The sequence below is a fragment of the Thrips palmi genome, unplaced genomic scaffold (genome assembly GCF_012932325.1).
Source record: "Thrips palmi isolate BJ-2018 unplaced genomic scaffold, TpBJ-2018v1 HiC_scaffold_16, whole genome shotgun sequence".
In the NCBI taxonomy this organism is placed as follows: Eukaryota; Metazoa; Arthropoda; class Insecta; order Thysanoptera; family Thripidae; genus Thrips; species Thrips palmi.
This window is the reverse complement of record NW_023144625.1, coordinates 14,318,178-14,344,939: the sequence shown is the minus strand read 5'-3', so window position 1 is coordinate 14,344,939 and position 26,762 is coordinate 14,318,178. Positions and strand designations below refer to the sequence as shown.

Below are 26,762 nucleotides of genomic sequence, written 5' to 3'. Positions count from 1 at the left end.
GTCTTAAGAAGACTAGGACAGTGGTTCTCAACCTTAGGGTCGCGACCCCAAGTTGGGTCGCGAAAAAATTTTAAGGGGTCGCGGCGAGGTAGCTGGGGTCGTGTTTTGGGCCGATTTTAAGCAGCCACTGCGTCTGATCCGAGGCGGGCATTTTGCTCCCTCAACCGGCAATTGGTCTTTGAACCTTCCTTTAGCATGCCTTTGTTACGGAGTGTGATTATCAGTCTTAGTTTGGGAGCAGTATTGTCTCAAAGTTTACCAAAACGGTCAGAAATGTCTTTGAAAAATCGTGTTTTGGGCCGATTTTAAGCAGCCACTGCGTCTGACCCGAGGCGGTATTTCGTCCTCCTTCAACGGGCAATTGGTCTTTGGACCTTCTTTTAGCATGCCTTTGTTACGGAGTGTGATTATCAGTCTTAGTTTGGGAGCAGTATTGTCTCAAAGTTGGCCGAAACGCTCAGAAATGTCTTTGAAAAATCGTTGTGCCTGTTTTGGTCAACTTTGAGACAATACTGCTCCCAAACTAAGACTGATAATCGCATTCCGTAACAGAGGCATGCTAAAGGAAGGTCCAAAGAACAATTGCCCGTTGAGGGAGCAAAATGCCCGCCTCGGATCAGACGCAGTGGCTGCTTAAAATCGACCCAAAACATGATTTTTTAAGACATTTCTGAGCGTTTTGGCCAACTTTGAGACAATACTGCTCCCAAACTAAGACTGATAATCGCACTCCGTAACAGAGGCATGCTAAAGGAAGGTCCAAAGACCAATTGCCCGTTGAGGGAGCAAAATGCCCGCCTCGGATCAGACGCAGTGGCATGCTAAAGGAGGGGTCCCGTGGGGTCGCGAAACTTTTCCTGGGGGTCGCGGAAATTTTTGGCTACAAATTTGGGGTCGCGAGCCGAGAAGGGTTGAGAACCGCTGGACTAAGACGTCGAGGGAGGCCTTTTACGGCAACTAGATTGGACACAGTGGCCACCCAAAGTCAGCATATTTCCGAGATTCGACCACTTTTTGATCAACTTGGTCGGAAAATCGTTGCGGTCAAAGTCAAAATCGTTGTGGTCAACGTCTTCCCGATACAGGCATGAAAGAGTAGGGTCTTAAGAATACTTGGACGTCGAGGGAGGCCTTTTACGACGACTAGATTGGACACAGTGGCCGCCCAAAGTCAGCAAATTCAGCAAAGTTCCGAGATTCAACCACTTTTTGACCAACTTGGTCGGAAAATCGTTGCGGTCAAAGCCAAAATCGTTGTGGTCAACGTCTTCCCGATACAGGGCATGAAAGAGTAGGGTCTTAAGAATACTTGGACGTTGAGGGAGGCCTTTTACGACGACTAGATTGGACACAGTGGCCGCCCAAAGTCAGCAAATTCAGCAAATTCCGAGATTCAACCACTTTTTGACCAACTTGGTCGGAAAATCGTTGCGGTCAAAGCCAAAATCGTTGTGGTCAACGTCTTCCCGATACAGGGCATGAAAGAGTAGGGTCTTAAGAATACTTGGACGTTGAGGGAGGCCTTTTACGACGACTAGATTGGACACAGTGGCCGCCCAAAGTCAGCAAATTCAGCAAATTTCCGAGATTCAACCACTTTTTGACCAACTTGGTCGGAAAATCGTTGCGGTCAAAGCCAAAATCGTTGTGGTCAACGTCTTCCCGATACAGGGCATGAAAGAGTAGGGTCTTAAGAATACTTGGACGTTGAGGGAGGCCTTTTACGACGACTAGATCGGACGCAGTGGCCGCCCAAAGTCAGCAAATTCAGCAAAGTTCCGAGATTCAACCACTTTTTGACCAACTTGGTCGGAAAATCGTTGCGGTCAAAGCCAAAATCGTTGTGGTCAACGTCTTCCCGATACAGGGCATGAAAGAGTAGGGTCTTAAGAACACTTGGACGTTGAGGGAGGCCTTTTACGACGACTAGATCGGACGCAGTGGCCGCCCAAAATCAGCGAAAACGGCTACTTTCGGAGATTCAGTCACTCTTTGACCAACTTTGTGACGTTACTGGTCCCAAACCCGAAGGCCCCGGCAGATTTTTCTGCCTGTCTGCCCTGGCCAGCCCGAGCCTGAACGGGCGGGCCGCTTGCGCAAGCTTGCCACCACTTCAGGCAAAACACGCAGACAATAACGAATGCCAAAATATTACAGCCGTTGCATTTATTTCATTTTTTAAGCAGCGAGGCGGCCGACTGGGCTTTAAAATGTTGTCAAACTTTAGAGTGTAGTGCCTTGTTAGCGTGGCGACGCCCTGCAGGGCCCCGCGACGCTGTCAAGGCGTTATCGCCGTCAGGGGCCCCGGCTCGCTGTCTCCCTCGCACCCCCGCGGGGCACCACGCGAGTGCGAGAGAGACAGGGCGACAGTCCGTTCCGCAGCCCCACTCGCCGGTCATCGCGTGGCCGGTGAGCCCTTATGGCGCGGCGCTGTAGACACACTGCGCAGTGAAGCCGAAGCCCAGACGGCCCAGACGCATAGGCTGAGAATACCCGCCCATTGCCCGCTTTTCGCGAGAAACCTGTCCCCCCCCCTCCCCCACCTTTCCGTTTGAATTTTTTTACAGTGTCCCCCACGGCGGTCACCTGCGGCGCCCTTTGACAAATGAAGCGCAGGAAGGCCTCGAGGAGCTCGCCTTGACGCCACATATTTTCGCGCCTCACGCGTTGCATCCGAGTCGGCACGGCACGGCCAGACATTAATCGCCGTATTCTGCTGGCAGGTACATCGCGATGCCTTTCCGTTTTCTAGCAGGTGAGAAACCCTGTTATCGCAAAGGCGGTGGTCGGGGCCGGCAGGCCGGCACGGCGCGCACGCCGGCACAGCATCAGTCTTGTGCGTGCCTCAAATGCCTGTTGCCGCTGCGTTTTGCTGAGAAATCGCGTTTGCTGTTTTGCTTAATTGCCCCGCGTCGCTCCGTCGCGCGGAGGCGGCCGCCGATCTGTCACACACACTCTCACACCAACACACTCACACCAACACACTCACACACAGACACACACACACACCGGGGCGCGTCGTCGAATTTGTTCCGGGAAATAATGGATGGCTGTGGTTATGATCTGGTGTGAGATCGGCGCAGGATGCGTGTCAAAATGTGTGTCGCTCTCCCCGCACCGAATGAGTCAAAGAACGTGCTGAGGTTTCGCGGGACACGGCAGCAGTCCGGTTGAACAAGGCGCCGAACTTGCGAGGAAAAAAGACAGGAAACCAGGAAAAAAACCACAATGGAAAAAAATATACTTCGACCCTGATGTAGTGCATTTATTGTGAATTTATCCGAGGTGAGGGGAGACAAGGGCTTGCACGTGGTGTTTTTGAGTGGTGGTCCAGGGAAGTTGGTGCGTGGGTGATTAAGCCTGCACTGGCAATTTGCAGGCACACCTCAACAAATAAACTGTATTTTGTTTTTGTTTTTTTAACGTCGTTCCGCTGTCTCTCCTGCAGCGCCGCGTCGGACTACGGGCTGGCTGGCCGACTGGCTGGCCGACTGGCTGGCTGGCTGGCTGGCCGACTGGCCCCCAAGCGCGCCAACACGCCGGCAGCGCCCCGCGCGGCACAAATTGCAACAACATTTTGATAAATGCGAGAATATTGCAATTAGCGCGGGTGCAGTGCGATTCAGAGGCGCTGATAATTAGAGCGACGCGTTTGCATACCGGCGACTCGCCCGTTATTATGACTGCCATTCTCTCCGCGAGCGAAGGCTTATCTCTCCGAGAAAATTAGATTACCGCAAAGTTCGGTCGCCATTTTTCAAACCAGAGCCATCTCATTTGGAAGAGGACGGCCTCCTTTGAAACGCACTGCACGCCGCACTGTGTGTCACGTCGAGTATGACAGCAGGCCGGGTGTTTTAGCATTAATGGAGTCGAGCGTAAACCGACCACATTCTGCGCTCGCAAGGACTCTTTTCTTGATTTTTCTTCGACTTGGTCGCGGCAATAAAACGTAAACTCTCGTGGGACTCACCAAAACGGCCAGCAGCCCGTGATTTCTAAGATGCACACCACACAACTCATTTTAAAAGTTGAATTCTTAATTTTTATCTCGACCTTTCCATCTCGGCCGGGCCGCGCGACACTCAGCCTATTCGATTCCCATGAACAGCCCAGCTGGCTGGTTCCGAAGAGCACGCTCTGTCTCTCTCGCACCGACAGGGACAGAGCGCTCAGTCCGCCCAGCAACGCTCACCAGACAAAAGGGTTGAGCGTTCCACTGGACGATCGCGCCACCTTACACACAATGCTTGAAAAGCCGCGGTGAAAAATGGAGCCGTTTCGCTGAAACCGGCTGACTACTACACTGTGCACTACGTGCCCGCCACCGGCTGCCACCCCAAGCGACACACAACACAACGGAGCCAGACTTGGCAGCAGCGAAACTGGTCCATACTCGACGCACGCTAGTCACCCCTAAGCCGCCGTCAAAAACAAAGACCACACAATTGGCCACAGTTACTACTTACTCCTTATTTCCCCATCCGGTTCTGCCAGTATTTCGCGCAGACTCCGTTTGCACCGACCTTTTTTCCCCGTTTTCTTGGCCGGCCGAACGCACTCCGTGTATAATCCCGTACAAAGCGCCGGCCTTGCGACGCCGTATTTTAGTCCAACAATGCGAGGTGAGAAAATGAGTTCCTGAGAACCGATGACACTCGCGTCACCGACGTAGGACACGATTTGAAACTGCATCGCAACCATGAGCTTAGCCCTAATCTCATGTTGCAACACTAACACAATCACTGACACAGAACTGATCATCACTGCCGCTTTGTTGACTGTCATTTCACTTCCCGCGAGCTTCGAGACTCTCGACGACTGCCCATAACGCAACAAGCGAAAGGCGGCAGGGCCGAGCGTGCTGCCTATAACCTCTGAGCGGCGTTGCGGGCGCGTTCGACACGACGCGGCGTGTCACGTTCACGTTTAAATGCGTTGCCGAAACCGTTGCAGCCGCTCGTACGCACGCACCGCTCTGATTTATCTCTCGCGAACGTTATTACAATAATGGAGCTCGGGCCGCGGGCGAGCGGTGACGCGAGAGCGAAAAGCGAGCAATGGGTCATCACATTTTGCGACCGGATTTGACCGCTAGCGAATCGCGGACGGACCGGACGGGCGGAGCGGACAGCGGGCTTCATTCCGAGACTCTCTGTCTCTCTCGCACTCTTGGGGCGTCGCGCACAGGTGCGAGAGAGACAGGGCAACGTGCCTCGGAATCAGTCTGCAGGCGGGGAAGTGGGGGCAAGATTACAGCTAATTTTTGCGTGAAGAGCCGGGCGGACGAAGAGGCCGCTGCGATCGGAGCGTCTGCCTGACAAGGCGGCCGTTAAAAAACACATTTGCGCGCCGCGCACACACACACGCACACACATAGAGTGGTTGAAAGGGGCGGCCGAGGTGACCGGTAAGGCCTATACATAGGGGTGGACAGGAATGCAAATCCAACTTGTTCTCACGATGAGGGAGGCCGACGTGCCAAAGGCGGCCGAAGCCGAAAGGGAAGGGCTGGACACGTTTATTCCCACAGGTTGGTGCTTCGCGCTTCGCCCCTTCGCGCACCCCCTTGTTGCTTGACCAGTGTCCGAGAGGATGACCTCTGGCCGGCCCGGCCGGCGCGCGGGGAGGACAGGTAACCCTCTGCCGGCCACCCCTCCCCCTCCCCCTCCCCTTCCTGTTCCGCGATCGCCGCTCGGACGCTACTCCGCGTTATGGGGCTCGCCTGGCGTGGCCTGGCGCGCCTCACCCCTTCCCTTCCTTTTCGCCTTGCAGCCCCCGAGGAACCGCCAGGCCGGGCAGGCCAGGCCGCCAGCGCGCCTGCACACGGGGCGAGGATGACCAACTGGACAATCCGGTTTCCAAGCAAATCTCCTCGAAACGGCGTGAGAAATGTAAAGCAGTAGTGTAAACGTTGCGACGTGCCGGCGGCGGCCGAGACTGTGTGTGGTGCGCAGCCATTGTGCTGCTTGCGCGATGCGATACGATATGCGACCCGTGCTGTGTCCTGATGTGTCCGTTGGCAAATACCGTTGCCGCCGCGCTGCCGGTCCCCGCATGTGCACACGGGCGGAACCATTCTCTCAAATTTCACGACTCTCTCGGACCTGGAACGGACACTGGTTGGGCATTCCCTCGTAACTACCGCCACTGCGCCAAAGCTTCTCCAGAGTGGAAACCTTGTTTGTCTGTCCCTTGAAAAATGACGAAGATAAATAATTCGGTTCGGCGATTTGGAGTCCTTAATCCTTGCGAAGGACGGCAGACGGCGCGGACAGGACGGCAACACGATATAAATCCGGAGGCCCCAAAGCCGAAGGCCGTCCTGGCGGACCAAGTGCATGGCGGCGTCATCGCCGTGCCCAGCCGAGAACGGCCCGGGCCGAAGTGGCCGAAATTCCCTCAACTTGTGGTACCTGTCCGGCGGGACGGGACGGCTGGACGGCTGGACGACGGGACGGGTGGCGTCTTCCGGACCTGCCCCAACGGCGTGGGTGGGTCTGGGTCCTCACACGTGGCCGCCGCGCAGCGCGCAGCCAGCCGCGGCCAGCCCGGTCGGCATTCAGGTTGTGCGACTCGTTCAAGATTCGAGTTTTGAGCGTGCGGCCTGGGCAGGCGGGATGGCACCGACCGGCGACACCACCAGCTGTTCAAGAATGCAGTCTAACCTAACCTGGTCACATTCTGCGCGCCTCCTTTTTTGTTTTTCAATCAGGAGAGAAAATTGATTGCGGTTGTTTTGTTGATGTGTTGTTTTTTTTTTCGCAATGTGGAAACGCTTCCCTCCCAGACGGGGCGAGGCTTAGGCTTGGGACCTGCGAGGCTCTGCGCGGCCCGAGATGACACCGCCATGATTTACACTCCCGAATATCCCGTTTCCACCAGTGTGGTGGCTCCGCTGGCTCTGCTGGGCTGGCATCGCCGGGCCGCGGACCGGGCTGGGGTGTTGCGCCTGGCCACATCAATGGCCCGCGTACGCACGGTGAGTACGCACGGTACGCATGCACCCGAGAGGGCGAATCTTCTGCGCGTCGTCGCTCTGTCTCTGTCGCACCTTCAGTACGCCCCATGAGCGCGTCCGAGAGAGACAGCGAAGCGCTGTTCGAAATCAGGCTGCAGCAGACACTTGGCGGTGGGCAGAGCGACAGGCAGAGGGGTACCGCTGCATGCTGCCCGCTGCACTACTTGTTGTCGTCCGCCACTGGACTGTTGTGGTCCGGGACTGGATGACCGCGGCAGCCGCGGCCACGCCCCGGCACGCCACCGTGACCTACCCCACCGTGGCGCGCGACCCGACCGGACTTGGGGCACCAGATCGACTCATCAGCTGGCCGTCCGGCTCCGTCCGGCACGGTCCGGCACAGTGCAGGCCGGCGGGCAGGCTGCACCGCCCCGGCCCGTGGCTCACCCTCGTCCCGGTAGTCCCGGTCTATCCGGTGTGGGCGAAGGCCGGCGAAGGCGGACTGCCACGCGGGGCACTCTAAACCGGCTCAACTCCCTGCAGGCCGTCCGGGCCTCCGGGCCGCCGGGCCGAGCGAGGAGCAGCAATTGGACTCGGAGTCCCAGTTCAAGTTTGAGGACGACGAGGTGGTGTCCGCCGGGCCGGGGCGGGCTTAGCGCCGCTAGGCCAGGGCGGCGGAGCTGCAGACGGACAGACAGGCAGGCAGGCAGACTGACGTCGCGAATGAATGCGCTCGGACACCGGCGGCTAATGACGAAGATGACCACGGCGATAATGATGATAAAAAATAAAAATGGAGGTGCGGGATGGCGGTTTCGATGAGGCGCTTGCTCCGCTCGCTCTGCTTATGTTTCCGCGATTAGGCATGCATTTATGCAAAACGGACGGCCGCCTTGCCGCGCGGGCATCGCTACAGGCGCTGCTGTTGCCTGGCGGCCTGGAGGGAGGCGGCTCGGTTCCGGAATCTGGGGGCATTTTTCGTAGCACACAACGCAGCCGGCTAGCTGCGTCCGGCCCGGCGAGAGACGCGGGGCCGAGATTCGAACCTCGCCGCGCCGCGCCGCGCCCCGCCATGGGCACGCTAATGGGCCAGTGATCTCACAGTCATAACTCAGGCCGTCAATATACGGCCGGGCGCACCGCGTTTGTCACCTTGTTAGGCTCTTCCGTGGGCCACGCCGGCATGGCCAATCTCCCGTGGAGAAAACGACCGATCCTTTCGGTGGGCCCGAGTCGGGATGGGATGCCGATGGGGAAAGGATAGTCCCGGAGACGCGGGCGGGAGGCAGGACGGGCAGGACGCGGCGGTGACGGACGAGGCTACGACGGCGCCCTCCTCGAGGCCCTCGCGTGCCGTCGTCCAATTTGGCCTCGGCAGGCCGTAGACCACGCCGTGGTCGGTGTCCGTTGTCAAGGGGCGACCCGGCGGGGCCCGGGGCCGCCACCACCGCGGCGAACCGTCCGCGTCCTTCAGCCTGGACGCGTGCCAGGCTGCGCACGGCCTCCACGGCCTCTGCGGCCTCCGCGGAGGCCTCCCCATTTTAAAATGGATTTCGTGCGAGAGAGGCTTTGCTAATGAGATATGGACTCCGAAAATCCGCCGCCGCCACTGCCGCGTCGCCTGGTTGGGTTTCCACAGCCGTCGTCCGTCGTCGTCATCCTGGCCGAGGACGCCGTTGGCGGCCGCCGCGCCCGATGTGCCCGCCGCCTCAAAGGAAACCCGTTCCTTTGCAACGCGGACAGCCGTTGTGCGGCAAGGCCGGCAAGGCGGATTGGGCTGACTTTGAGAGGCACCCCTTTCACGATCGCCCGAGCGTGGCGACGACGCGACGCGGCCATGGCGACGTCCGCCACGTCCTCGAGGCCCTCGACGAACCGCCGCACCGCGGGGTCAGCCGCCACCAGCCGCCACTCGCCACCGCGACGAACAGGCGGACGGCGAGGGGATTGCTGCAGAGGCGACCAATGGGGCGCGCGCACACAGACACTATCACACACACACATAATCACACATCCTCAGAATGGACGGGTGTCCATGTTGTGCAACTTCAGAAGAGGGTCTCTGCGTCGTCATTTGCCATTTCGGGCGTCCACCCCTGTACGTACAATGTACGCGTCACCCCCTCCCCTCCCGCTTCCCCCCGGACTCACTCGTTGCCAACCCATCGTATGCAAATGAGGTGTTCGCCAGATCCTCTAGTGTGCGAAATTGCCCAACAGGCGAACCTCGGATAGCCGAATACATAGCCGGAGCGGGGCGGCTGCTATCCGTTGTCAGCCTCCAGGGGGGCGGGGCCGTGAAGGCCCCCATTGTGGCCGCGAGTACCCCATCGGCATGCCGTCTAGCGCCACGTCGCCGTCCTTCGTCCTCTCAATCGCTTAGCAGTAACTCCGGCCGGCCCCTCCACTGCTCGTTGCTCCGCGGGGAAACGCGATATCCGAAAAGCCTTCCCCCGAGCTTTTCATGCCGCGACTGTACAATAACGTTTCGACGGCGACTCTGCGGCCGCAAGTCCGCGGCTAAAAAGGCAAGGGCAGCTCGCTGCTGCCGCCAGGGCTGATTCCGGACGGTGCTCTGTCTCTCTCGCACCCCCGCGGAACGCCTGGGACACCGTGAGTGCGACAGAGACAGCGACGGTGGGCCTCCAGGCATAATGCGAGGCGAGCCTGGCCCGGCGGCCCGGCGGCGTAACGGGGCGCGCGAATTTCAAATTCACGGCACGCCTTGAGCCGTAGTTCTAATGAGGCCTGAGTGATGTTGTAGACTCCCTAGAATAAAGAAGGCGCTCCCGTCAACGGCTTCTGATTGGCCGCAGGGGAGGGGCGGGGGAGCGGGACGAACCGTATCGTCGCGGTGTCGCCTCGGCACGCACTCGACGCGAGACACGCTGCCAAGCTCGCGGTCTTGCAGTCTCGCAGTCTCGCGTCGAGGAGAGGAACGGACGCTGCATTTGTCGCCACGCTGCCGCTCGGTAAATCATCCGACGTGGACAAATAAATTAAACGAATTAAAAGGCGGCGTGGCGCCTCTCGGTAAACAATTATCAAACACAGGGAGCCGAGCGGAGCGCCGTCGTCGGACAGGGCCTCCGAGACAACGATATGCGCGCGGTGGGCCCAGCGGGCCCAGCGAAAACCTGTCGACGCATTTACATAAATGGGAGGGGAAGGGGGGGGGGCGAGGCCCTGAAGGCGTCCAGGAGTTTTTGAACGAACCCAAGCACGACTCTCCGAAATACGCTAGCTGAAAGCACAACGTGATCAAATCTCTCCCGCCTTCCCTTCCCGCCCCCCTGAGCGCTGCCGCTGTCCACACCGAACCATCAGGCTCAACACTCCTCAGGAACAACATTTTAAATTAAAGGCTTTAAAGGAAGGCGCACGGGGGGCCAGAGGGCCATCCCGGCTACAGCGCCACGCCGCGCCACGCCACACCACGCCACACCCGCCTCATTCCTCCAGATCGCTATCTGCGGGGACATCGTGGATGTATATTTTAGTTTTCCACGCGCTTTCCACGCTGCTTTGGTTAATAAGAGGAATATATTGTCGGGCGCCGTTCCGGGGCCCCTCGCGCAAAACGGCGTTAAATCCATCACGTTTCCCTCGTCAGGTGGATTGGACGGTTCGGCCTCCCCTCTAGCTCCTCCAGCGTCGAGCTAGGCGCTCTGTTTTAATGGTGGCGTTTGCGGCTGGCGAGAAAGCCTCACTGCACTGCGAAATGGTTTTGTTTTTTTCCTTCTCGCTAAAATAGCGCGGTTCGGTGCAGTGCGAACACAACACTTGCTGCCTGGGTTTGGAGCACGGAGCACGCTTTCTTGTCCCGGTGCCGTTCACAGTTTTATCTCGACCGCCAGGAATGCCATCTCTCTCTCTCTCCCTCCCGTTTGTGGCCGCGTCGCCTCGGACATGATCGTGGACATCATGCATCGGTGGGGCATGGAAGTCACCGGGTCGTTGGGGACGCTTCTCGTTCGGGTCGAGATGAACTTGAACCCGCCAATCCGCTCATGTTTAGTCCGATTTTTCCTCTTCGTCCTCTCTGCCGTTTGATTTCAGCCAAGAAAGCCGTTTGTCGCTCGTCTACTGACCAAAGGGTTCCCTTCCGATTCATTTGAAACTTCAAACCCGTCCCCGCAGCGGCGCGAGCGGCGGAGCGCGAGCAGCGCGAGTCTCTAGTACCGGCGGCGTCCACCGGGCGGTCCAGGCGGCAGCACCGTCCAGTGTGCCTCGGAGGAGCAGGGCGGTCCGGCGCGGCCACGCCGCCACATGACCGCGAGGCCAAATTTGGAGGATGCAATGGAGAAAAACAGGAAGATGATCGTGACCTGGGCGTTTTCGTCGCCGCTCGATTTGGCTGAGAACATCGACCCGGAGGCAGCAGGTGTGGTGGCGGCTTGTGGCGGCTTCGGCCGGGAGCGCCGGAGAGGTAGGCATCCCATCCGACGCGTGTGCATCGCAGGACCCAAGCAGGCGACGATTCCTACACCACAACACGCACGTCCCGGAAGGGTTGCCTGCCGCAGCCTGCCTAGTGGATTGAAAAGAAACGTAGCCCAGTAGGTGGCGATGGGCATCACTCCTCTCGCATTGTGCGGGAGTTGTTGCCTGCGGACCGATAAACCGATAAATCGATCGCTAGGGTAATTAATTGTCGCTTACGCCGGGACAAGTGTCTCGCTGTCCGGCTGGCCGGTCTCCGTCCCTTCATCGCGTGGCCGGGCTGGCTCGGCTCATTGCTTATGCATGCGGATATGCGGATGCCGTGCCCTGCGCGGTCCAGGATCGCCGATCGCCAGTGCTTGGCGTCGCGACGCGTCGCGGTGTCGCGGTGCGTCCACGGCGCCGCCTAGGAGACGACCGCGCACAGGAAACGACCCACTGGACAGCTGCGGCTAATTGCACCGCCGATATACTTTGCAGCAGTTTAGGAGACATAATCCGAACGCCCTCTTTCCCCTTCCTTCCCTCCACCAGCGCGGCGAAAGCTCGGCGACCGGTGGCCGCGGAACTGTTTCGCGCGCCATTCGAGTGCGAGAAAGCGGCGGTGGCGCTGCTTGCTGCGTGCCTTGCCGCCGACTTGCCGCGCGCTGATTGAGACACTCAGCTACTCGCGCCTGGCGCCCCGTGCTGGCCTGGCCCCTTGCATGCTGCTTCAGGGCGCGCTCTTAGAGTCGCGCGTCTCCACCCCGAACCCCGTTTCTTTGCGGCCCGAGCGCCGAGCGCCGAGCGGTCGACGCGGCGGTCATTCCCCGGGAGTGCGTCGCGTCTCATCTTCTGCCCGGCTCCACGGCTCCGCGCGGCTGCAATCGACGCTGTCTCTCTCGCGTCGGCTCGCAACGCCCCACGAGTGCGAGAGAGACAGAGCAAATGGTCTTGAAACGGCCTGCTGGCGGACGCGCGACGCGGGTGCCGATCACGTTCGGGCCATAATCGTCCCACATGCTGCTCTTTTACAAGCTGCCACTTCGTACTACTTCGGAGCGCGGCCAGCGCGGCCACTTCACTCTCCTTCCACGACGGCACGGCCGCGACATCAAGTTCCTCCCCGATACAGAGCGAGATCGATAGCCCGCTCGATATCGCGACTGGCATCGGTCAGCGAGAGAGACAGAGAGAAGCAGAAAAAAAAGGAGAAAAACGAGCGCGCGCCGCCGCGGCCCGGTCTTTTCGATTCCAGCCCATGCGGAGTCATGTTGTGCAGTTTTTTAAGTTGAGACAAAGAGTTTCGGGTATTGCCGCCAGCAGGGTCAGTCCATGTGTGTCTTGGGTGGATTCGGGAGTAAGGCGTCGGACTGCGTAAGGCAGCGATCCAGGCTTTGATGGCTGCTGGCACAACAGCGATGCGATGCGGTCGCCTACCTCTCAGGCGCTCCGATGCCATGTGCCATGCAATGCCGCGCTTGCGAGTGTCTCTTTCTCTCTCTCTGTCTCTCTCGCGCGCGCACAGTCGGTTCGGTCAGACACCGGTATTCCGCACATGTGCGTCGATAAAATTTTACGAGTGTCAGTGGCAAATGACGGAATGGCTTCTTGGAGCAGACTGACAAATTGCTTGGCCATTGTGCGGGCTGGGCAGTGCATCGGGCAGCGCATCGGGCAAGACGCGGCCACGGCAATGCCATTTCGGACTTTCGGACCGGATCATTCTCATCAATCCCAGTCCAATCTCTCATAAACGGTGAATGGCACTCCGCCGCGCCTCCACCCCCCCTTGCACGGACTGACTTCTAACTCGTTTAGAAAATAACCATGCTTCACTTTTCGTTTTAAAATTTAGATTGGTTTATTTGCAATGGTTGACATGGTCAAGGGTTTCTCACAAAGATACTAGAGCGGAAACATAATCCAACTGTCACACCAATACACACAAGAAACAAATCCGATAGGAACACACTACAGTGTGAGCACCAATCCCATCAGCAAACACACACATGTACAAACTAGTATACAACATGAGTACTTCACAATTATAATACAAGTAAAATGAGTCAACTTGTTTCTAGACAAAATATGCTGCCACAGATAACTGGGTTTTAGCATTCAATCTTGCTGGCTATAAATTATTTTCATAGATTTTTCTCTTTGAAAAAATTATAATCTTACCAAAATATGAGGTATGGAAACCCACAAACTGAAGGTCATCAATACCTATGCACACTTTCACTCATTTTTTTCACATTAAATTTGCGCAGAATATTGAAATATTTAGAGCTATTAAGCAGAGACTGAACAACTAAAATGATTTAAAGTAACTCCAAAAGGTCTCCAAATAATTCAGAATAAAATTAATTTAGAAACTATTACAGTGTACATAAACCAGAGCACAGCAATGCTTTCATAACTGTAATTGTATTTACAAATGTGATAGAATAAATCCTGCAGAGTGTTTCCCAGGAAAAGAAAGAAGAAAAACAGAGTTTGGTAACATTGAAAATCTAATAATACTAGTGCGTTAGCTGTGGAGGTTCTCAGCAAGACTGAGACAAACATATAACTAAGAAGACTTGGTCTAGATGCTGCCCACTAGAGCATCATCAAAGTTAAACTGAAATGTAAATTTCATGTTTTTAAGCAAAGCAGCATAAGAATTTCTTTGAGTAAAAAGAATGAAAATAGCTAGACCACTCACATTTCTTCTGAGGACAAGAGTGACTCGATTACACTATTTCATGTTCCAATACAATAGCACCTCAAGATTAGCTCATAACAAAAAGCTGTTTCTTTACACTGCACAAGCATCCATCAAAACAACCGCTGTTCTTTAGCTCATCTAAAAATTTCGCCTCAGAGAAAATTTCCGACAAGAGGAAAAAAAAAGGTAGAAAGGGAATGTAATGCATTACAATTAACACTATCGATGCAACCCCACATCAGTCCAATCTGTTTCTTTGGCCTTCAAATGAAAGTGACATACACCTCCAAAAATCTAGAATAAAACTACCTTCAAATAATAATACCAAGGACAGAAAACATACAAACGTTTTTAAAATTTCATCTAAGTCAGAAAAGATGAACTGCGCACATAATTCATTGAGAAAAATTTAATTTAGTTGTAAATATACAGTCCAGCCAAACACAGCCCATCCACAGAAGTAACAAGAGTAAATGGTGTGGGTATGTTTGGTAGGGCTGGATACCTACAATTAAAGTTTTGAGATTACTGATCCATTTAAGACATATTGGTCTTTGAGACCAATCGATCTTAGTAAAGCAAAGGAAGCAACGAACATAAAAGAAAAAAAAAACATTATCTACTACCTTAACTAAGTTTCAAAGAATTTTTTTATATTTTAAAAGATAATAGAGGGAAAAATAAAAATCCTTTAGTCTGGACGAACTTTTATAAAGAACCAAGAGTGCTGATATGAATGCATGATACCTTCAAACACATGTTGGAAAGGCATTGAAATAAGATAATTTTCATCCCAATTATCGATGAATGTTTACAAGTGAAACAAGATAACCTACTCTGGTGACCAATTAAGTATGGATTTTGTGAATAAACATTTGAGTTTGTAATTTCTGATTTTATACACACAGAATCAATGTTATGTGTGAATAGAAATAACATCTCAAAACTTCCTGTCCATTTATGTTATCCAAAGTAAACAAATGTCTAAGACCCTTATTACTCATAATTTTCATGGCAACTTTAAGATAATATCACAAAACTTTTCATTTGTTCAGCTAAGCATCCAGGGTCAGACCTCAGCAATTATTTACTCTTAATAACATGCGTGTACAGCTAACAATTACAACTTTCAAAGCAATAATAGAAATTTTTCTATATCTGTTAGAAATATTGAAAGCAGACTTTATTAGAAACAGCACTGTTACTTACACAGTAAAGTACATGCAAAATTGCATGTTAGACTAAATTTTCTTTGAAAATAAGTGAGTGAGTGGGTGAGTGCCATTCAAGTGTTTGGAAGCTCTGGTCAATGCAGTGCACAAAATGAGCAATCCACGACTGTTCATGAGAATGCTCCTCTGGTTCTCATTATAAAACTTAGGGGCAGACAGAATAATACTCTTTGCATCTGCCATTACAAGCTGCCAGCTAGGAGACAAAACACAAAAACCACAATTTTCATTACATTAAGTTGGCTAAATCCAAACTCTTGTAATTTACAGATTGTCATGATGTCTTTAGTAAGACACTATTTGTACACAAAACTTCCAAGGCATAAAGCCATAACCGAAAACCGCCCCAGTGAGATACCGTACCCTGTCATTCCAAATTCAACCAGGACGGCAGGTGACAACTACACAGTGCCACGATATGTTTAACAGCCACCTTCACAGATCATAAACAGCTCTCTCCATAGTTGACAACATTCAAGTTGACACAAGAGCAGGCAAAAGCAGCAAGGAAAAATGTAGCATGTTACAAAGATGAAACAAAACAAAATACACATAAGTACGAAAGGTAAGACAATATCATAAAACTATTGACTGAGTTAAACCTCCTGGCACTTTACAATATAGAGGAAGCAGCATCAGAATGCTGGTAAACTAAAATGGAAGTACAGTTTTACTTGTTAAAGATGACTTGTCATAATACTTTATGAAAAAAAAAAAAATGGAATCAACTTACAGTAAAAGAAAAATATCACACTCAAAATTATATCAGTCAAAAAATGAAATTACTCGGGGAAGTGCATAAATAAGTATGCAGGCCTCTAGAGATCATGGTACTGTAATACCTCTTGACTAGAAAACAATTACTGTGTGCTGAATAAAAATTCCACTAATGCCTGCTGAAAAACATAATATTTGGCTGTAGCCTAAAAATCTTTGTTGCTATCTAAAGATAGTCTATCAGAAAAAATCACAAATTTTGAAAGCCTCAGCATAAAAATTACACATCATGTACACTACAATACAAAAATACGGGAACACTTTCAGGGTCAACTATATTCATTTAAGATAGGTTAGGCCAACTGCTAAGATAGTTGAGCCTTCCCTTCAAATGGGCCAGCCAAAGCCCCTGTTTGTTGTCTCGTACATTTGACAATTACAATGAAATTTAAAATATCCTCTGAATCTAATAAGATTGATTCACTAATGAAATGGGATACAGGCACTTCCAGCGAAACTCTTATAATTGGTATTCCCACGTTTTAAAAATATGTGGAAACTGATTGTGTTACAAATGAAAAGCAGAATTCTTTGGACTAAATACCCCAAGTATTCAATAGGGTTACATGAATACCTGATCAAGAAAAAGAGCGAACATTAACGTCACGCATAGCCGTCATTGTGTTTGGACGAGCCTGGCTGCCCATCATCCAAAGGCCAGAGAGGGGCAGATGCTGAGTTGCGCATCCGAGACACACGGGAAGAAGTGGAAGCTGAGGAGGGGACAGCCAACTTGTTGGGAGGCGTCACGCGATGCTGAGGACTGTCAGACCGCAAAGGCTGGAGTGCCGAATCTCGGACTTTCATTTCGCTTGAATCTTCAGTAACCACAGGCCGATATTGGTCTCGACGACAACAGCTGGTTGTAACAGAAAGTACTAGAGCCTCAATGGCACATATGTACCCCAAAACCTGACAACATGAAAGAAAATCAATTTTAGAGATAAGTTGCTCTTTTCTTAAATAAACAATAATATCCATTCAAAGTAGAAAGAGAAAGAAGAATGTAAAACAACTGACCCCAGTTGCTAAGAGGTGGTCCCGGGTTTTCTTTGGTATCCAAGAGTATGATTCCTGATACTCATTGAGCAGATGAAGGATGAGTGATGAACTGATTAGGTAAAGCACACTAACGCTGACATAAAACCATGCATTCTGAAACAAGGTAAAAGAAAAACTATTAAGTAGATTTAAGACTTGCATTGGAGTAAAAATGGATGACTTTGCCAGCCAAAGATTTCCGTACCAGTTTCCCCCAATTAAATGGAAACAGATATATTATGTGTGAGATGTCCAGGAACAGCAGCAAGATCGTGACCAATAAGCTAAAGATGGTCACAAACATCATCAAACGAAGGCGGGCCACAAGAGGCAGCATAAACAACCCCAGCTTCACTGTCCCAGAGGAACAGAGACAAGCTAAACACGCCACGGACGATATCTGAAACAGTAAACCATCCAGTAAATAAAACAATTCCAAGTTTATACCCGATGATACTTTGGAGAGGACTGAGAGAAACATGCCACTAGAAGAACCCGGACGACTCCTGTGGACGACTTGAGATGCGTCTCGTCGCAGTACAGGATGACTCCGTGGAAGATGGAGCCGGGGTGGGACCCCGGCACGCGGTAGTTGGCGTGAGAGTCCCATGATCGGACCGTGACCGCGGGCGACTCACAGTCAGCCACGCTGGCCACGCCCGTCTGACTGCCCGCAATCTCGAAGTCCTGCAACATGTCAACACTAGACAATTTTAAAAACAGGAAACAGGCAACAGGCACCGCGACCTTCGCCCGGGGGCACAAAAATGGGCAGTGAGGAGGCGTTCAAATTTAGAGCGGGTAATTGATTGGAATTGCAGTAGCTTTCCAATACAACTCAGCTATGCTGCTCTTAGCTTCTGAATTTGCTGTGATGGAGGAAGAAGCATAGGTACAAGTAGAAAGGCTACAATTTACAAGACTGAATTAAATTCTAAAAGTGTACCACATATGACATAAAATGGATAAAAAGTCAGTCACAGTGCATAAAATGGTGTAAGAAACTTATTGTGCAATTAGAAACATGCAATGTGAGGGAAGACATCTTCTGTTTGATTCTCATCAGTGAGAATCAATGTAGTTAGCAATACCACATTGAGATAGACAGGCAATGGTTTTGACAAATGATAAAGCATGCTGATTAAAGGCCTAATTAAGTCTTCAGGAGAGAATATAGTCAGATTTTGACACAGATTAACAAAACATAAAACTAGCTCAGAATTTAAATATTATAAAAATAGCATGAAATTGGACATTAAAGTTTGATGTGAACCTCATTCCTCTTAACACTGACTCACCTCCAATGACGATTCCGCTTCAAAGAAAACTTCGTCCTCACTCAAGTCATTATTTAATTGGCTACAGCATGTAGCAAAATCTGCATCCTCACCTGACGGTCCATTATAACTTCCTCTCTGTTCACAAAGAACACCGTAACTTGTTGGTTTTAAAATGTGAGAAAGAATCAATGCTCTGTCAAAGCCATTGCCTGTATCTGTGGTTAAACTAATTGACATGTATCTTAACACATCTGCTTTGCTTTTGAAAGGAAGGTACCCATACATCTCCAAACTTCAGAAGAGATAACTTGTTAACCAGAAACTATACTAAATTGCTAAGGTGACGTTAAAATGGTAACTTCCATAGGGCTATGGTGACAAAGAAAGCCTTACCCCATTTACAAAATTGATTAAGACTTAACTGCTCAAATAAGTTAAAGACTTCATTACAATTCACATGCATTTTAATTGCTGTTAGTGCGTACAAAACACCATGCACTGACAGCAAAATAAACCTTTGTCCAAAGAAAGAACTGAGTCAATAATTGTAGAACTCACAATTTTTCCATAATACTAACTATAAAACAACAAATTAAAGGCTAAAGATCCATTAGTATCTAGTTTATACCTGTATGTCCTCGGGGCGACAACTTGAGGGCTCCAGTGTGCGAATTTCGTCCCACAACGCTTCTATTTCATCAGCACCATACAAATCTGATACGGAGTTAAGATAGCGCCGGCCTGGCTGTGCCTGCATGGCCCAACTAGCCTACACCAGTTGGAAGCCATGCAATTCCATCGTGAAATGCAATGCCAACTGTAAGAACAAAGCCAAAGTGCAAATGAGACAAACTGAAAAAAGAAAGGACAGTATTCACTTGCTAGATGATATTGCATAACCCAGTACTAAAAACATATGACTGGATTAGGTATACATCTTTAATATTCACAGAGAAAAATATGAATATTAATTAGGTTGAAAGTAGTGATGCATTCAACAAATTGAAGCCCAATAAATGAGAAAATAAAAAATCGCTGTGAAGATTCCATTTAATCCTGACAAATTAGAGTGTAATTCCATCAAATCTCACACCATAACAACAAAATTAATTTTGGCATCCTAATTAACCTGAAATTCGAAGTACCCGACAAAGTATGTGCTTCCAAAACAACGAATCAGATGGACAACGAGAACACAAAAATATGAGGAACAAGAACGCATTCAATACTATCAAAACGAAATTGAAGGCACATTTGGGAATTCGTCGTAAAAATAACAAGCCGCCCCGAGAAAGCGTGACAGCAGAGCCACAGCGTCCGACGACCCTCCGCATTAAGGTAGAATAGAAGAGTTTCTAGCGTCAAAAAGCTTCACACACCTGCCTCGGATAAATATCAAGACGACCGCAATATTATGATAACGCACTGTGGTATTTTTAATTCATATTTCGATAAAAATTTAGAGTCTAACGCGAGCTCTACAAAACAACGCCATCTTTCTGCAGTGACTACTCGATTCAGGCAAACTTCTTCAAAAACAACAACAACAACACTACAACTGTGGTCAGAAAGAAGTATCGTCACATAAGAGCGCAAATTAAATAAGGAAGGAATCACCGAAATACTAACATATATTTTTACAATATTGAAATTTCCTAGCATCAAATGATGGTTACCCTTAAAGGGCAGGGTACGGTCGGCAAAGAAGAACATCAACGCCCCTCCGCTCCGCCCCCTCTTCATTCTCCTCCCCGAGTGGAAGTGGGGGATTCCCAGGTTCCAGCTTGTTCGAGTCTGCGTTAAATCTAATCTGCGTCGTACATTGGCATTGCGTCAGACTCTCCGATTTACAAGTGGAAGAATACATCATCATTCCATTCGTTGTGCATTAATCGTGTGAGTTACTCTCATTCGCTATGTTATTGGTTCTCGTTTTGCCGTTCGTTTGTATTACTCTCAATCAATCTGTTTGTGTGGACGTATCGCTTGTTCAGGCTGAGGTAGGCCTTACTTTCTCGCGTTATATTTCATCTGTTGCCGGTACGCATTGATCAGAATCAGTGTCTCTCGATGCGACGGATTCCTCCCAAGCTCAGAGTCTCTGCAATCGTGTTCTTTTCTTCGGGGCTTTTGCCAGTAAATATGTCTAGAAACATTCGCTTTGAAATTTTGTAATTTGACACATCCTTGTGCAATCGTCTCACGGCTACTCGGCTTGGCTTGGCGTTGTTCTCTACGACTCAACATTTTTTACTCAACCACAAGCAAGACTGAGTTTGGTCCTACTTATGACAGTGTCTGTCAACGTATCTTACTGGTACACTAACCTCACTATTATGTAGGCTTGCGCAGGCTTGCGGCTCCAAGCGAAGCCAGGCGGTTCAAAGAGAGGCTTGGCTTCTCAAACCTGAACTTCCTACTCAAGTTGCACCAGTAATTTAAATTAAATGAACGAACTGTTTGTAATTAACTATTACTCTTTCAATGTTCTTGTAAAGTCAAGGAGATTGTCCACTCTCCTATCCTTCATTTTATCTACTTGAGCCCTAAAACAAGTGATCCATTCAATAAAACTGCATCCTGTAATCATATTCTATTCTGCCCTTTACTTCTTTCAGGCACCATGGGGAAAAATCGTAAAGGTAAGTCCATTGTGTATTTCTGTTGCGGATTATCTTTAGTGCTTCTCTAACACCCTTGAATTCCGGCCATTAGGAAAAGGAAAAGGAGGAGGTCAAGGAGATGAGGGAAGTGGACAGGCTTCTAAACAGCCATCTCAGGCCCCTGCACCTCAAGCCCAGCAAGCCCAGCAACCAGCTCAAGCCCCGCAACCACCTCAAGCCCGGCAACCAGCTCAAGCCCAGCAAGCAGTTCAAGCCCATCCTCATCAAAATCCTGGCCAGGGACAAGGCCAGAATCCAGTTCAGGGCAGAGGTCAGCAACCCGGTCAAGGGCAAGGCCAGCAACCTGGTCAAGGACGAGGCGGAGGCCAACAACCTGGACAGGGCAGAGGCAGAGGACAACCTGGACAAGGCAGAGGTGGAGGCCAACAACCAGGTCAAGGACAAGGTCAACAGCCTGGCCTAGGCAGAGGCCGAGGTCAAGGCAGAGGCCAGAATCCTGGCCAGGTACAAGGGCAGCATCCTGGTCAAGGAGGCTCTTGGGGCGGTGGACATCAGGCACCTGTGCAGCAACAACAGGTACCTGCTCAACAGCAAGGAGCCCCATGGGGCCGTGGAAATCAGCCACCTGGGCAGCAACAACAGGCACCTGCTCAACAGCAAGGAGCCCCATGGGGCCGTGGAAATCAGCCACCTGCGCAGCAACAACAGGCACCTGCTCAACAGCAAGGAGCTCCATGGGGTCATGGAAATCAGGCACCTGCTCAACAGCAAGCAGCCCCATGGGGCCATGGACAGCAGGCACATGCACAGCAGCAAGGAGTCTCTCAGGCTCCTGCCCCAAAGCAAGGCCCATCGCCGAGCCCTCAACAGGCCCAGGGACAGCACCCACAACCGTCTCAACCAGTTCAGAGACCGCCTTCTGTACAACGCTCTACACCTAGCGGTCCATCAGGAGATTCAGGCAAGCTTTTCTACTTGAATTTCATGCTCTTTACTACTGAAAGGCTCCTGGCTACAGCTTCACCATTTTGCTTTGTTTTTACCCATCCTTTGCTCCTTATTTTCATATTTAGATTCATATTTCTCGTTTCCTTCTAAGGGTAGCAGGGTTAAGATGTCAAAGAATCATTAAAAGTTTAAAGTCACTGTCAAAATTTTGTCTGAAGTCTAAGTCACCAGTATAATATAATTACCTACCCTGTTGACAAAAATTTAATATTGCCTCATAAGAAAGAGTCATCCATATTTACCATTGACTTTTTTATCGTTGGTTTTCTTGTTGTTGCTACAGGAAAACAAGCAGGTCCACTTGTTGCGTTGCCGCAGCGTGCTAATTGCCCACCTGATGAGAAGTTGGGTAGGAAAATACCACTCGAGGTCAATCACCTCCTTTTGAAAATGAGAGACCCAAACATAAAGATCTTTCACTATGATGTCACAATTGATCCAGATAAGCCCAAGCGCTTTATGAGGTACTGCACATCAGTTTCTTAATTTTTCAAAGACAAGATGTTTTAATCCTTTTCTTTCTTACAGGCTGGTCATGCAAGAAATGCAGAAACGTTTCTATCCAAATAGTTACCCTGGGTTTGATGGCCGAAAGAACCTTTATAGTAAAGGCCTTTTACCATTTGGAAATGAGGTATTTTTTTAAATTTCTTTTTTTGCTAGAAATAAGTGTTTTATTCCATAATGTCTAACTTGATTTGTACAACAAATATCATAATTGTTTCAGCTCCATCAGGAAGTTACTGTGCCCGATGAGGAAAGATCTGATAAAGCTCCAAAGCCCTTTAAAGTGACTATTAAATTAGCACGTTCAAACATTTCTTTGGATGGTTTGTTTGCTTATCAGAAGTCAGGGGCTTCTTCCAATATTCCTCAAGATGTTATTCAAGCTGTGGACGTAATATTGCGTTCGGCATCAGCTCGGAAGTGAGTATTGGCACTTGCTGTGTAATATCTATTTGAATCATGGAGCTCAACTTCTATTTTTTATCTCTTTTCTTCACCTATAGTTTCATTCAGGTTGGCCGCTCATTTTTCTGTCCTCAAGAAAGGCCTTTGAATTTGGGTTCTGGAATGGAACTCTGGCTTGGATTTTTCCAGTCCTTCATTATGGGGCACAAACCCTATATAAATATTGATGGTAATTAACTTTATTCAAACAAACCTGTTACCTGATCTTATTTGTTTCTATGAGTAAAGGGGATTTCTCATCTGAACCGCACATGGTGTATAAAGAGGGATTGCAAATAATTTGCATTTTAATTTTTTCTTGCCTTTGTACAGTGGCTCATAAAGGTTTCCCTATGGAGAGACCACTTCTAGATATACTGCAGGAGTTTGCTCCGAATGCAAAAAGTCCTTCTGAGGCACTCCAGAACCAATATACAAAATCAAACTTTGAAAAGTTCATAAAGGGTCTAAAAGTTGAGTATAAAATTCCAAGAATTGATAGCAGCAAGAGAACTTACAGAGTGAATGGGCTAAGGAAAAATGCCTTTGATGAGAGGTGAGAGACGTGTTGGTTAATCAACTAATTTATTAACTGGCATGCATGTGTCATTCATTAGGTGTTTGTCTCTAAACTTGAACTTAACTGTTGAGCCAGGTTTGAGTTGGCCGATGGAAGAAAGATGTGCATTGGAGAATATTTTGAAAAAGAAAAGCAGTACAAGTTAAGGTTCCCTGGACTCCCTTGCATTCATGTTGGCCCAAGGGAAAAGGATATATTGGTCCCAATGGAAGTAAGACTGTCATTTACTTATTGCCCATTTACTGTTGCCCCTTTCCAAGTTTCTGCTAATGTGCAGTTCCCTCTTTTAACTTAGCTCTGTCTCCTGATTGGTGGCCAACCAACTATGAAGAAACTTGATGAAAACCAGACATCAAGAATGGTGAAAGCTGCAGCTACAAATGTTGAAGACCGTAAAAGAAAAATAAGAGAAGCTGTAGGTTGATTCAAAACGTTGATACGAATTGGGTGTGTACTTCTTGTTACATTTTTTAAAATATATTATTATTATTATTTATTTTGTAGATGAGGAGAGCCAACATAAATGCCAGCTTGGAAGTTAAAGAGTTTGGTTTGTCTGTAACTGATGACTTCACTCAAGTGAGTGGACGTATTTTGCCTGCTCCAAAACTTGCTTACAATAAGGTAAATGAAGGTTTAACTATTAATTGTGTACACTTACTTTAACATTAGTCATTCCTCCCTTCTATGATGTTTATATTGCCTTTTTTCCCTACCATTATTTTATCTATCTTTTCATGTGTTCCAGGGCTTTGTTGTTGAACCTCAGAGAGGAGTGTGGCGTGGTGGCCCATTCTTGCAAACTAGACATTTGAAGAAGTGGATCATTGTCTCCACAATGGAAAGATTCAACCCAGATTGTTTGAAGTTTGTACTATTCTTTTGATCTTAGTTGGAATGTTCCCTGTCATTTTAAGCATCAACATACCTCTATTTTTAATTTTGATTTTCGATTTTAGGGACTTTTCTTCTCAGCTTATAAATGAGGGCAGACGCTCGAATTTGATCATTGAAAAAGATGATCCCACAATATTCTTGAATGATAGAAGCCCAAGATTAAAGAATGATCTAAAATCAACATTTGAGAATCTTAAATCCAACGGCTATGACTTAGTTGTTGTGGTCATTTCTGGTTACAACAAACTGATTTATGGTATGTTCTCATTGGGACAGTTAGAGCAAGTTTTACACCATTTCGCCTTGCTGCTTTTAAACAATTCCAATTACTATAACTTGTATTTAAGTGTGCTTTGGGCATTAGTATTAATTTGAAAGCATTTTCTTGTTAACAGGTCAAGTGAAACAGGCTGCTGAAATTCAAGTAGGAATTTTGACACAATGTGTTAAAGATCAAACTCTCTACAAACGTTTGAATCAACCAACTATCCATAATATTCTTCTAAAAATTAATGCCAAATTCAATGGTATTAATCAAGTCATTGCAGACAGCACCAAGTGAGATCTTCATTGCGGTGACATCAGCTTGTCTCAAATGAGGCATCATAGTTACATGTGTATTTGTTTCATGTGCAGATTGAAGTGTTTGGGCAGAAACATTCTTGTCATCGGAGCTGATGTGACTCATCCCTCCCCGGATTCTAAAGACATACCATCTGTAGCAGCGGTACGAAACACCACTTGACTTAAGTTGATTTACAGAGCCTTACAATTATTGTATTCAATTTTAGGTGACAGCATCTCATGACCTGAAAGGATTCAAATATAATATGAAAATTCGTTTGCAACCTCCCAGAGTGGAAATTATCCAAGACCTCCAAAATATTGTCAGGGAACAATTAGCTATTTACCAGAAGGAAACCAATTCTCTACCTGAGCACATTTTCTTTTATCGAGATGGTGTGAGTGAGGGACAATTCCAGCAGGTAAGTGTTTTGTTTATTATCTTCTTATCAGTTTTGACTTACTTCTTGCCACTGTTATCATTTACAATTCATCTAGTTACTGCATCTTTAACTAAAACTACTTTCTGGTGCTGAGCAGGTATTGCATGACGAGCTAAGAGCCATTCAACAGGCATGTGATTCTTTCAAAATAAAGTCAAAGATCACATTTTTGGTGGTCCAAAAGAGGCATCATACACGCTTCTTCCCTATGAATCCAAGGGATTCACATGACAGGAATGGAAACGTACCTGCTGGCACCATTGTGGATACTGACATTACCCATCCCACTGAAATTGATTTCTATCTTGTCAGTCATGCCAGCATACAGGTGACATTCTGACTTGCCTTTCGATGCTGTAAAATTTTGTGGTAGTCGTCCTTTTAAAGCCTTGATGTATCTTGTTTGGTTTTAGGGTGTGGCACGGCCCACAAAATACCATGTTTTATGGGATGATGCAAAAATGTCTGAGAATGAGATACAGATGTTAACTTACAGTTTGTGCCACTTGTTTACTCGGTGCGACCGAGCAGTCTCTTACCCAGCTCCCACATACTACGCACACCTAGCTGCATCTCGCGGTCGTGTGTATTTGGAAGGGTGAGGAACACGCACTCACACACTGCCCTCTAATTTTAAGGCAATAATAGATCTGTTGCTAAAACTTTATGTTCTGTTGCAGGCAAAACATTGTGTTGGATAATTTGAAGAGAGAAGGTCAAAAACTTCAAACTGCAATGAACTTCACGAATGTTTCTCCCATGTATTTTGTTTAATACTTCTGGGATGGGAATAAATATCTATCTATATATAAATAAGGAATACCAGTACTGGTTTGTGGATGTTTTCAATACTAAACATCTGCCTTAAATTTTAAACATTTAAAATCCAATGTGGTCTTGTTTTTGTCTATGCCCATAATCTTATTAGGAGGAGTAATCTAGGAATCGCTTTGTGGAACTGTGATTTGTGCTTTTGACTTGTACAGGATCCACAAAATGCCAAGGGTTGTTTTGACTTGGAGACCTTCTGCATGCAATTGCTTTGTCACTGAGATATTATTTAAAAAATTGGGGGAAAACCCTTAAAAAAAATAAATTATGTTTTACTTGTTGTGTTAATATTTAAAATAAATTTGTATATATTTCAAAAGGACGGCTTTGTGTTCCCAATTTCTTACTGTACCTGTTGTGTTACTGAGTAAGTCTGAAAATATTACAATGAGAAATAATAACTGTCACATAAATGTAAATGGATTTTGCTTTGAAAAA

General features: G+C 48.8%; 2 protein-coding genes across 7 annotated transcripts; one reads left to right on the top strand and one right to left on the bottom strand.

Annotated features, from left to right (window-relative positions):
* Nucleotides 1-13,222: 13,222 nt before the first annotated feature.
* On the bottom strand, nucleotides 13,223-20,157 carry LOC117642883. Of its 5 annotated transcripts, none has more exons than XM_034381500.1 (7): nucleotides 19,806-19,960; nucleotides 19,055-19,243; nucleotides 18,445-18,561; nucleotides 17,630-17,833; nucleotides 17,352-17,546; nucleotides 17,126-17,260; nucleotides 13,223-17,017 (listed from the first exon to the last, which is right to left on the bottom strand). In XM_034381500.1, exons 2-7 carry the CDS (start codon nucleotides 19,181-19,183, stop codon nucleotides 16,709-16,711), a joined length of 1,089 nt encoding a protein of 362 aa, XP_034237391.1. In that variant the 5' UTR covers nucleotides 19,184-19,243; nucleotides 19,806-19,960; the 3' UTR covers nucleotides 13,223-16,708. The 5 variants fall into 5 exon arrangements, with proteins under 5 accessions (XP_034237391.1, XP_034237395.1, XP_034237393.1 ...); XM_034381502.1 differs by lacking the exon at nucleotides 19,806-19,960 and adding an exon at nucleotides 20,056-20,157 and having other exon boundaries at nucleotides 16,709-17,017; XM_034381501.1 differs by having other exon boundaries at nucleotides 16,709-17,017; nucleotides 19,810-19,956.
* A 27-nt stretch (nucleotides 20,158-20,184) lies between these two features.
* Nucleotides 20,185-26,646, top strand: LOC117642879 (protein argonaute-2-like). 2 transcript variants are annotated; one of them, XM_034381494.1, is made up of 19 exons: nucleotides 20,185-20,322; nucleotides 21,045-21,068; nucleotides 21,142-22,011; nucleotides 22,342-22,522; nucleotides 22,587-22,692; nucleotides 22,786-22,985; nucleotides 23,069-23,199; nucleotides 23,343-23,565; nucleotides 23,665-23,800; nucleotides 23,885-24,004; nucleotides 24,094-24,213; nucleotides 24,338-24,456; nucleotides 24,549-24,742; nucleotides 24,882-25,044; nucleotides 25,123-25,213; nucleotides 25,278-25,472; nucleotides 25,591-25,821; nucleotides 25,907-26,091; nucleotides 26,174-26,646. In XM_034381494.1, the coding sequence occupies exons 2-19, from the start codon at nucleotides 21,050-21,052 to the stop codon at nucleotides 26,265-26,267; spliced, it is 3,378 nt and encodes a 1,125-aa protein (XP_034237385.1). In that variant the 5' UTR covers nucleotides 20,185-20,322; nucleotides 21,045-21,049; the 3' UTR covers nucleotides 26,268-26,646. The 2 variants fall into 2 exon arrangements, with proteins under 2 accessions (XP_034237385.1, XP_034237386.1); XM_034381495.1 differs by having other exon boundaries at nucleotides 20,313-20,426.
* The last annotated feature ends 116 nt before the right edge of the window (nucleotides 26,647-26,762 follow it).

Coding starts and splice junctions, on each gene's coding strand:
- LOC117642883 (XM_034381502.1), bottom strand. CDS start 19,183: ATGCAGGCACAGCCAGGCCGGCGCTATCTTAACTCCGTATCAGATTTG. Junction 18,562..19,054: donor GTCGCCCCGAGGACATACAG/GTATAAACTAGA, acceptor CTTTGTGAACAG/AGAGGAAGTTATAATGGACC. Junction 17,547..17,629: donor TCGTCCGGGTTCTTCTAGTG/GCATGTTTCTCT, acceptor TTACTGTTTCAG/ATATCGTCCGTGGCGTGTTT.
- LOC117642879 (XM_034381494.1), top strand. Junction 22,986..23,068: donor CGTTCGGCATCAGCTCGGAA/GTGAGTATTGGC, acceptor CTTCACCTATAG/TTTCATTCAGGTTGGCCGCT. Junction 23,200..23,342: donor ACCCTATATAAATATTGATG/GTAATTAACTTT, acceptor GCCTTTGTACAG/TGGCTCATAAAGGTTTCCCT.